This window comes from Protobothrops mucrosquamatus, unplaced genomic scaffold (genome assembly GCF_001527695.2).
Source record: "Protobothrops mucrosquamatus isolate PMUCROS unplaced genomic scaffold, P.Mucros_1.0 scaffold1376, whole genome shotgun sequence".
NCBI classification, from domain to species: Eukaryota; Metazoa; Chordata; class Lepidosauria; order Squamata; family Viperidae; genus Protobothrops; species Protobothrops mucrosquamatus.
Genome location: NW_015387565.1, coordinates 172,760 through 183,770, shown reverse-complemented (window position 1 = coordinate 183,770; position 11,011 = coordinate 172,760). Strand labels below are relative to the sequence as shown.

The window sequence follows — 11,011 nt, the reverse complement described above, 5'->3', positions numbered from 1 at the left end:
GTAATATCTTCAGTGGAGTTTAGAGCATGTCAGTGTCTGTTTATAAGAGCTTTAGGTTGGGTGTGTCAAGTGAGGGTCTTGTAATGGGTCAGGTATGAGTCATCAGTGAGAGGCTTGTGATGGGTCTTATGATGGAGAGGTTACATTAGGTCAGGGTCATTAGGATGTTAACTGCTGGTGGGGGGAGAGGGGGGCTTACATGGGTTGGTTGAGGGTTGCTGCTATCTCTGGTTGGCTGTGTGGTTGATTTGGATTCTGAGCAGTTTGTAGACTGTTGTAGGTCAATGTATCTGTTGATGGAATTGCTTATGGAGTGCCAGGTTTTGATGAACTCAGCATGATGATTTTAAGGTTGCTCTAATTGAACTGGTGTTGTTTGATGTCATTGTGGGTAGAGATTAAGGATTTGGGATCATGGCGTTTGACTGCCAGCTGGTGTCTCTGTAGGACAATGTAGATTAAAGGTCTCCTTCATGCAGAAATTCATACTATTATGAAGACCCTTAGGAGATGATTTCTTAATTGTGCTACAATGATGCATTACATGATCCTTATTTTTTCATATAGTGCATAGCTATATTAGAAAACTTATCATCACAAGATGTGCTGATGACTTTTTTTTCTTTTTCTTTTTAGAAATCCTGGCCTTTTTTTCTATTTAGTGCTCCCCTCAAAAGAAACCAGAATCACTTAGCTTCTTGTGGCAAGATGTTTGGTTTTTTTTTTTTTTTTTTTAAAAAGCACTAAAATAAGGGCTGAGCTTCTGGTAACATATCTATTTGAACAAACAAATAGGTGGATAAGCATCTTATTTAGCCTATAGATGTAGTTATGAGTTAAAAGATAAAAGCATCTAAAAGATAGAGTCAAATGCTGATTTTTTAAATGAATTCAAATCTAATACAAATCTTACCTCTGATATAAGTGGTTTACCATTTTTAAACCAACTATATGAAGTTTTTGGTTTACCACTTGCTTCACATTCCCAAACTAAACTTTCATAAAGAAAAACTTGTGTATTCTCAATGTTTTTGTTTCATTCTGGAACAGCTGTGGCAATGAAAAAACATTGTAACTATGTTATCCCAAGGTTTGGGCAGTGTAATCAATCAAATACATACATTGACATTAACATATATGTTTTTTTTAAAAAACCAGCCATATAGATTTTATAGAGGTTATTGGTGTATGAAACTCCACAATTTGAATATAAAAATAGATATTTTCCTTCTGTGATTCTTCTAACATTTTTGTCCTTTTCTCAATCTAATGCATCTGATACATCCATCATTCTGGCTTTGATCTAATTATCCTAATCTGAAATACTGACCAAGGAAATATTGCAAGTTTTCAAACATTATGACAATCAAAACACATCTTCCTTTTGGTTTAGTGTGTGGTATGAATTCAGCTATTGTTTCACTAAGTCATTATTAAACAAACTATGGGTTAGAGAGAAAAGAGAATCCAGACATAATATATAGTGCTACAGTAGATTCAAGTAGTCAAATATCTGAGTTCTTTAAAGTGATCATTACCTCTTTATATTAACTCTTATTTTCTTAATCTTCACTGATAGACAGTCTAAAATGGAATTTAAAGTTTCAACTCTCCAATAATTGTAATGAGCTCTTGATAATATCATGTGTGAAATAAATGTTTAAATATTTGCCCCCAAATATAACTAGCACTGTGTTTTTAACCAAATTAGTTTGCTCACCATATGTAAACAGTTGGCCCCGTGCAATATTGCTTCCCTGTACATTTCTTGCAATACATTCATAAAAATCTTTGTCTTCCTATTGAAAATCTGGGATCTCCAGGATTCCTTTCAATGTGCTGATTTTTTTGGCTAATGGGATACCATCAGATCTCTTCCAAATGATGCTGGGAACACGACTAAATGAATATGAGATATTAGAAAATATAGGAGCAGACAATCTAAAGCAATATTGCATTTTTTTTAACAGTGCAGTATTATCAACAGTTAAATACTGTAGAAATAATGTTGAATGAAAAATAGCTTATTGTTTGTTTTTAATATATGTTAGAGATAAAAAATAACTGATGAACATCTTGAGGAGCAATGATTCTAGCCTTTTTTGAAGAAATTCTAGTGACTGTAGAAGCCTGCTGTGCTTATATTGATGAGGATGATCCATCTTTCACCTTGTTGCTATTCAAAATAGAAGGAAAGTGCTACTGATTTAGCTGCATGCTTAAAAAATATTCCATCTTCCTTATTTATAGTAGTAGAGGTATTAACAGAAGAGCTGACATTATTATAACTTGATATATATACTGAATTTTGATGCTGTATTTTTTACAGATGCTGGAAAGACAATCTAGGGGGAAATGAATGTACACTATCCAACATAATCTTTTGATCCAGATTGTGTATCAGATTTGCAAACTGGAACAAATTGATGCTATGTAAAGTGGATTTGTTGCATCCATAGGGGTTGTCTTTATTAGATAATAACAAGAACAATGTTCTTGATGCAGAATATTATTTGGAAAGCAGTTTCTGCCTACGGTAGCCCCATGGCAAGATAGGCAGCAAATACATTTAATATAATAACAACAACAATAAGCATGCAATAGGGCAGACTGAAATTCAAGTATTTATTCACTGGACAGTTTCTCCCTTTCACCCACTTCACTCCCTCTCATGTGTCTTCCCCAAACCTGGAAATTCAAAACTGAGTGACTGATATCTTTCCATCAGATCATTTTGCAATTGTTATGAGGCAAAAAACAGGCCCAATGTGTGACCTCTGGTGTGTATCCAATTCTCAGAAACTTGAGTTGGGCTTAGAGTTACCATAGGTGCCATGAATTCTCCAGTACCATCTGGGAAAGTTGAAAGTTCCTCAAAATTAAAAGATACATCTGCCATCCCTGGGTGATGGAATTTAGCAGCTCAGGCAGAAATGCCATTGAACAAAAGGGAGTCCAGTATAGCATAAAGAAGCCCAACTGCTTCCTAGAGCTCATCTTAAAACCAGATGTTCTCATATCCAGGTGTCTGAAGCTCACAGCCTCTGAAACCATTGTTCTATAAATGAAAAGTGCCTCCCCACTCCGCTGCCTTAAGCTTGTGGCTTGTGTAAAACCTAAAACCCAGGTAGACATATCTCCAAAAAGTGAACCCTCTCTTCAGACCAACCCAGGCCTCAGTTTTACATGCCAGGTTAGTTGCCATATCCACAATTAAATCATGATCTTATTACATAACAATTTGGCATTCAATAACAAAGCCTGGAATCATAAAGAATCTGAAGACATGACTTTATGGATATTGCTTGAGGACTGGAGGCCAGGACAGGGCTTGACTCTGGCTCCCAGGATCCACCTAAGTGGCAAGTCCTCAGTGTCCCACCATTGGATATTGTAAACCATTCAGACAGCATATAAATTAATAAATCTCTTCCTTCCTATATCATGGCCATAATGAAACTGCCTGTCCTCTCTTTTACCTTTTGGTCCTCCACCCTCACTATTCCAATTTCAGGCCATAGAGCACATCTGGTTATCTCATTCTCTCCTGGTATTGTGTTGTGTTGTGTTTTGTTGTATCCTTCTCTTTTTCCCCACAACAGTCCTGTGAGGTAGGTTAAGGCTGAGAGACAGTGACAGGCCCAAAAATCACCCGGCTGGCTTTCATGGCTAAGAAGGGACTAGAATTCATGCCCTCTTGGTTTCTGCTATCACTGCTATCACCAAACTTACTCCCCCCGCTTTGGAGATTTTAAACATGTGTTGCAACTACTGTTTTAGAATTGTCAGTGATTTATATTGCTTGAAATGAAGACCATAATCCTCAAAACTGTATTATATTCCCAGCTGCATGTTTATCTTTCCTTAAAACTTCTGAATGAGACTAATTAGCCATAAATAGCACTGCTACAACACAATTTCCCAACTGTGGTTTTTAATATAACAATTTAAAATGAATTATTTTAGATGTTTATAAAATACATAGGGTGCTTGATTCATGCAATTATTTTAAGTATGGAAATGGGCCTCTTGAATTTGGACTTTGTTAAAGTTCCTTATCAGAGATTCTTGAGCTTACAACCATTTTTATGAATTGCTAAAGTACTAAAACAAAGGGGAAATGAAAAAATAAAAAGCAAGAAATAGAGACCCTCAATATTCTATATCGGACCTGGTCTTTTTAATATGTTCATTGATTATTTTAATTTAGGAGTAAGCTGGCCAAGTCTGCTGATAATAGCAAACTATTCAGGATGATGAAAACCAAAAATGATTGTGAAACACTTAAGAAAGATTTCTTTAAATTAGCTTATGGTCAAGCAAATTGCAGAAATGATTTAATTTAAACAAATGGAAGGTGATGTAACTTGGAGGAAAACCTATCCAATTCTCTAATTTCAGATATACGTAATTACAGCATAGACTGCCTATAACTAACCAAAGAAATGGGTCATAGTGGATACTTCTATGAAGATGTGCAGCAGATATAAAGAAGTTCTATTCTAGTGATAATTAAGAAACAGATTATGAATCAAAGGAGTAACACTATCATGCCCTTACACATTTTTGGGGGTGTATCAGTAACCAAAGTATTTACTAGAATTTTGATTGATATGCTTAAAAAAGGATATAATAGATCAGGAAAAAGTGCAGAAAAGGACAACAAAAAAAGTAGCGATTCAAATGTGAGAAACAAATTAGAAAGTTTGGGACTCTTTAGCTGAAAAAAAGTGATTGAGAGGAAACAAGATGAAAACATATAATATTTTGCAAGGCAAGAAGGAAGAGAGGATTTTCATATTTCTCTCAGAATACTAGGAAACTAATTGGAAGGAAATGTCGATCAGCCAAAATAAATATTTTTTTCCCAAAAATGTGTAAGTAATTTTTTTTACTCTAAGATATGATGATGGCAACTAGCTTTTTGACAGATTATGTGCAGTGGCAGCGGCATGGAGACACTGACTTCCCACTCGGAAGGTTGAAAGTTCAATCCTAGGCAGTGACAGATGTTTCTCTATCAGGGTGTAAAGAGAAAATATCTACTGTGAACTCTGCATAGGTGTCAGGAAGGGCATCCAGCCAGTAAATGCTCAGCTCCATTCAGTCACCCTGATGCCACTCTGATAAAAGGGATTACAGGGTCTTAAAAAGAAAAAAAAGTTGTTTGTTGCTTTTCATAATAATAGAAATAATAATAATAATGATAGAAATAATAATAATAATAATAATAATAATAATAATAATAATAATAATAATAATAATAATAATAATAATAATGTCTTTTCTCCATGAGGTTAGCGTGTATGGGTTAAAATTAAGGGAATGGCCTAACTAAGGTTCCATTCTTACTTCCATTTGTGGGGAACAATAGCAGGAGAGAGATGTATCTGTATATGCTGTCTATGTGTATTGATAAGCTAAAACAGGATTGCCTGACTTCTGCACTGCATGCCATCCCTACACTTGATTTACAGGTCTCTTCCAGACTGTTGTTACCGAACCTGCAAAATATAGGGGTGTTATGTAATTAACTAAATTGATTTTTTTTCCTTTTGGCCCTGCCTTTACTCCTTTTTTTTTTTTTGTCCATAACCCCTAACATACCAAGATCAGGTGCAACCTTTAGCTCCCAAATTACTGCACAACTTCAGACTGTACTGGGTTTGGTTAGATTCAGTTTGCAGCAAATGATATTATTCACCCCCATTCTCATATACAGTAACATCTTTTTTTATTGCAAATCTACTTAAGAATGAAGAGAGAGAGAGAGAGAGAGAGATCCTAAAAGCCTTGCTGCCTTTAATGAGAGCCACTGAAGGAATTGAGGAACCAGAGACCAACAGAGCTGAAGCTGCATTAAAGATAAGCTAACACTAATCCTTTCTCCAGGCAAGAAACAAGAAAGGTGAGACAGACTAGCTTGGAGAAGACCACACAAGCAAACTACCTCCAACTGATAGCATTTCAGAATAGATACAATATTCCATCTGAGCAGCTTATTGCAAATCAAAACATTTGAAAGCTGAAAATTACAAAATGCAAACCAAAAGCACAACATTGACAAGAAAAAAAGACTGTGTAGGCTTGGGAGAAGGCTGGTCCTGCTTTGCATTTTTATACCTTTTAATCTTTTTTTTATTTATGCCCCTAGATCAATGGACTTTATACAATAAAGTATCCCAGAATGAACAAGGAGATAAATACTTCTGGAGTTCTTGGCAATATCAGAAAACATAAACAGTACACTTTTTAATTTATTATGCCACAAGACTGGGAAATATTAATGGTCATTACATGGAAAGATTTTGTGCTGCAGCAAATGAAAATAATCTGCTTGACCATACCTAAAAGATGGGAAACATTTGGAACAGCTTTTCAAAGAGGTTTTCTGCCTATGGTTTACCATTGCTGCATACAATGTTATGGAAAGGTATGCAGTATTAACGTCAATATTTCAATTTGAGAAGCAAATATTTCATGATGACAACATTTGTTTCATTGATTGAAACACGTCTGTTGTTGAAAGAGAGGTTAGAAGAGTTCCATCTATGCCAGAATGTTATATCTTTTTTTAAAAAAACAACAAAACAAAAACCTATACACCAGATGTCAATATATTTCTGGCCATGATGCAAAATGTGATTCAGTAGATAAAAAGCTATATATATATTGTTATCTGCAACACTTAAAGATACATTATTCTAACTCATCTGAGTGCACTTAGCTATATATATTTTGTTATCTGCAACACTTAAAGATACATTATTCTAACTCATCTGAGTGCAGTGTGAGCTGTTATTGGGCTGAAGAAGTTGCACAGGGCTAAATAAAATGTAATTTGTGTTTTTTTCCCCTTGAAGTTCAGTGGTTCTCTCTCATTGTTCCTTCCAGCACTGATAAAAGCCATTATTTTTGGCAGAGATTTTCACTGGCCTATGCATTTTTTTTAGTGCAGCCCGAGGTTTTAATTATGTACCATAATGTGTGTCTTTTTAATTTGTTAAGGGTTGGTTATGCTTTATGATGAGTCGCTAATTATTTTTGCCCCAACTATTATAATGATATAATAACCCCTTGAATACTAGACTAGAAAGGAGGAATCAAGTTTTTTAAATTATTATTTTAAAAAGAAGCCTAAAATGTACCACATTTTGCTTCACAAAATGCAAAAAACATTGGCAATTGAGTTCTTTGTCTGTGCATTATCTGTATAAATTTGACATAGTGGGAAAATGGATAAAAATGTAAACATAAAAAAGTAATATTCAACAATACATGCTTCTATGGGGTAGAATATATGTTGACAAGAAACAGTTCTCTTAGGATTTGGGCAGAGATATTTTCCAGCATTATTTTTCACTTTTAAGGCAAATTGCATTGCTTATGTAACAGTTAACTACAGCCACATGACATATTTTCTTGTATGGAAAGATCTGGGCTGCTTCCTCAGATTTTCCCTCTGTGTTCCTTGATACTACCATACTATGGAGATGCAGTAAATGAAAAGTTTGGAGAATGTTGAAAATAGACTAATTTCCTGTTTTTAACTTTGTCAGTTCAAGGACTGCAGGCAACTGTATTGAAAATGTACTCAGTAAATCCCTGTTTCTAATGGGAAAAAAATACTCCATCCTCCTTCCCTAGAAATAACAGGGATTGGAACAGAGACTTATTAATGCAAAATGTGTGCTCAGCCACTGAATTCTGAGCAGCCAAGGCCTTCCCTGTCAGTTGCTATTTTTCAGTTCTAATGTGGCATCCATACTTTGTTAAGAAGTATGGCTCTAATTGGAACTTTTTCTTCAGACTATCATCATCTTGGGCTTAATGTGAAATATTTTGTGATCAGGTCAAAGATAAGACATAATTGGAATAGACATGTTGTAGATTGATAGAGATCGTGGATGGCATTTGTGAGAGCATCCAAGGCTTTTAAATTGATATTGTGTTTTTAGCTATGGGCAAATGTCTCCTGTACATCTGATGTCAAAATATAATCTCCTTCTTCAGAATTATTGTTTGAAGGTTATTGATGTTCTTGATACTTGCACAAATGTTTTCTTTTAAAGCAAAAAAGGATAACCCTTATAGAAAATGTTCATTTCAGAAGAGAAAGGGAGAATCAAAAGGACTTATTTGTTCCATGGGGGGGAAAAAAACCCACATTTACCTGTTTTCTAGTCTCTGATAAATTCTTTTTACTTTTTGCGATACTTTGGGAGCAAACAAAAACTGGCACAAAACCTTCAACATAGAAGCAAATTTCATAAGGCTCATCTGCCAATACATCACTTCAAGTTGATTGTAACCTGGGTAATGAAGCTGCCCCTTATTTTCTTTCTGCAGACCTCTGCAATATTTTCTAATAAAAGCCCTCTTTATTTTTCCCCTTTTCCATGCTAAACTCTTTGTCTGTTTAAAAACCTTCCTTTAGTTAAAGAGTAGTAACTACTTGGCTGTTCTGTAGTGTGTTTTTTTTTAATCTTATTAATTACACTGCAAAGTTTAGGAACTAAGAATCACAAGGAGTCCACCCAATGAAAGATTATCAATTTTACAGAATAGGATACCAATAGAAGAGAGTATTTGTATCTCAGAGTTGATACAATATTACAATACCGTAATCAAGCAACTATCAACTCAGACAAACAATTAAACAGTAAACAAGAGCCTAATCGAGGAACCACAAGAACTACCATCAACGCTGACAGGATAAGCCATTTGTATATAAACACAGAGAAAACTCCACTCCTTTCTAACACCAATAATGTTACCTGTTGAGTAATGAAATATCTGCAAGAAAACAACCAAAGACAGAGAGCACCAGGGACCCTACAGAATAGGATCTCAGATAAACTAGGCCACCATGGATGTTTACAGACATTCAGTCTACAAACCTAAGGGTGAAAAGTCATGGATATATTTCTGATCTCCAAATTTGTTGACCATATTTATGTTTCATATTTAAGCTTCCTTAATATGATAAATTTGGTACTAACATTCAATGCTACACCTATGCAAATCATCTGCTGAAGTTGTTCAGCCTGCATCTATAGTCCCACTACAGTATGAAATTTTACATTAATGCCTGAACTTATTTTTATTCTAGTATGACAGGCTGAACTTTTCCTTACAGTCTCTGTTAGTTGTCACCTCACAACTGATATGCAATACTCGTGAATTTATTCCCATTTCTGCACTCATTGCTTTCCCCAACTATTAAGGGTGATTTCAGGAGATATCCCAGTTCTTTGTAGTAAACTGAGAAGGTATAGAAAGGCTACAAAGGGGAAAAATTCTATCTGATCAATATTGGTAGATACAATATTCTGTAGATATTGTACAGTGTCTACAGAAACAATTGAGACAACATGGTTGCCACATCCTCATCTCAAAATGGATAAACAATAACTCTAATTCAATTCCCTATTTAACATGATTTGGAAAACAAATTTTTCACAGTGCAAACAGTTTAAGATGGAATAGACAAGAATACAGTGGACTAATTGTAAATGTCATACATGTATGTGAATGCCATCTTGATGAGCGAAGACTGGACAATAAGAATCTTGTAACACTAAAATTATTTGTGCATTTTCTAGCCAAGGACAAAAGAGCTGCTATTTCTTTCTGTGACAAGAAGGGTAGCAGTCAAGCAGCAATTATGCTAACCATTTACAGTATAGATGAGAATATTTCTGCCCAATTATCAACAATATTACACAGTCACAATATTGAACAGGCATCATACTCATAGTATAAATAGAACATTTACTAAGTAGACATGTGAATAATTGTTTTTTTTCTAAATTTTCTGTTGTCTTTTTCACTCATTATAGTAAACTCTGTAAATCTCACTGTCTTTGAAAATAACCACATAGACAGATATTTTCAGTACTATAAAAATAATGTCTCATGGAAGTTGACAAATTGTCAACTTCATTTTCTTCTATATAATTTTAATAACTATGAATTCTGTTTGATCCCATTGTTTATAAATTATCATAAAAAGTTTGCAAAACTATTATAAATATTTTCAGACATGCTTCTAATTTATATAATCACTTTTTGCAATCTGTTTTCCATCAGAAAATGCTTTTTTATCAAAATTTCCTTTGACAGACAACTTTGAGCTATTAACTGAAACTGAAACTGTATATAAACTTTTAGATATTATGGTTTTCATAATACAACGTGAATACAATGTCTTCATCTAAATTTCTGAAAATTTCATTTTCAGCCCTATAAATTCCAGGTATGTAAAAGATATATAAATCCAATTTTTTCATGGTAACAAGTAATTAGCATAATTGGGTTTAATTTTGAACATATTTAGAATTAGAGTTTGATTTTAATGCCTCTGTAACCCAGGACTTTATGTCCATTACAAAGTGTATCCTTAGCAGTGATCCATTAGAACTCAGCAATGAAAATACTTTAACAAGAAAAAACAAAGTCCTGTAAAATGAACATATGAAAAATCCATACGCAGTGAGAGCTTTTGATACTATTCATTTTAATAGATGAGTCAGTGTTTGAGCTGATAATTTAAGCACTATGGAAAAATGTAAAGTTTGAATTAATGGTAGAATTCACTTTGTGACTTTAGTTTCACAAAGATAAATGAGCAATGGTCATTTACTCACTTCAGTTTATTGTCCAATAATATAATTTTAAAAATAATATTTGTGTATGGACTCATATTTTATGTTACATCCATTTCAGTGGTTTGATTTCTTAGTAGCGACTAAAAGCTTATGATGCAAAAGGCACCACTCCCATAAAAACAGCCACCCACTGATGGTTAGCCACCCTGACGAAGCCGGCAGGAGGCCGGCGAAAGCTAGGTGCTTTTAATTGTAAATAAACTGATTATAGTTTTTTATCTCCTGGTGGTCTCACGGTTGTGATTATATATATATATATATATATATATATATATATATATATATATATATATATATATATATATATATATATATATATATATATATATATATATATATAT

The 11,011-nt window shown here is 34.0% G+C and overlaps 1 protein-coding gene across 1 annotated transcript in view; it reads right to left on the bottom strand.

Moving 5' to 3' along the window:
• The window catches only part of LOC114922947 (contactin-6-like), a gene marked incomplete at its 3' end in the record, with an annotated part of 107,644 nt that overhangs the window by 4,466 nt on the left and 92,167 nt on the right, over positions 1-11,011 (bottom strand). Inside the window, 2 exon segments of the mRNA XM_029285177.1 lie at positions 914-1,050; positions 1,721-1,899. Of these exon segments, the coding sequence (XP_029141010.1) occupies positions 914-1,050; positions 1,721-1,899 (316 nt within the window).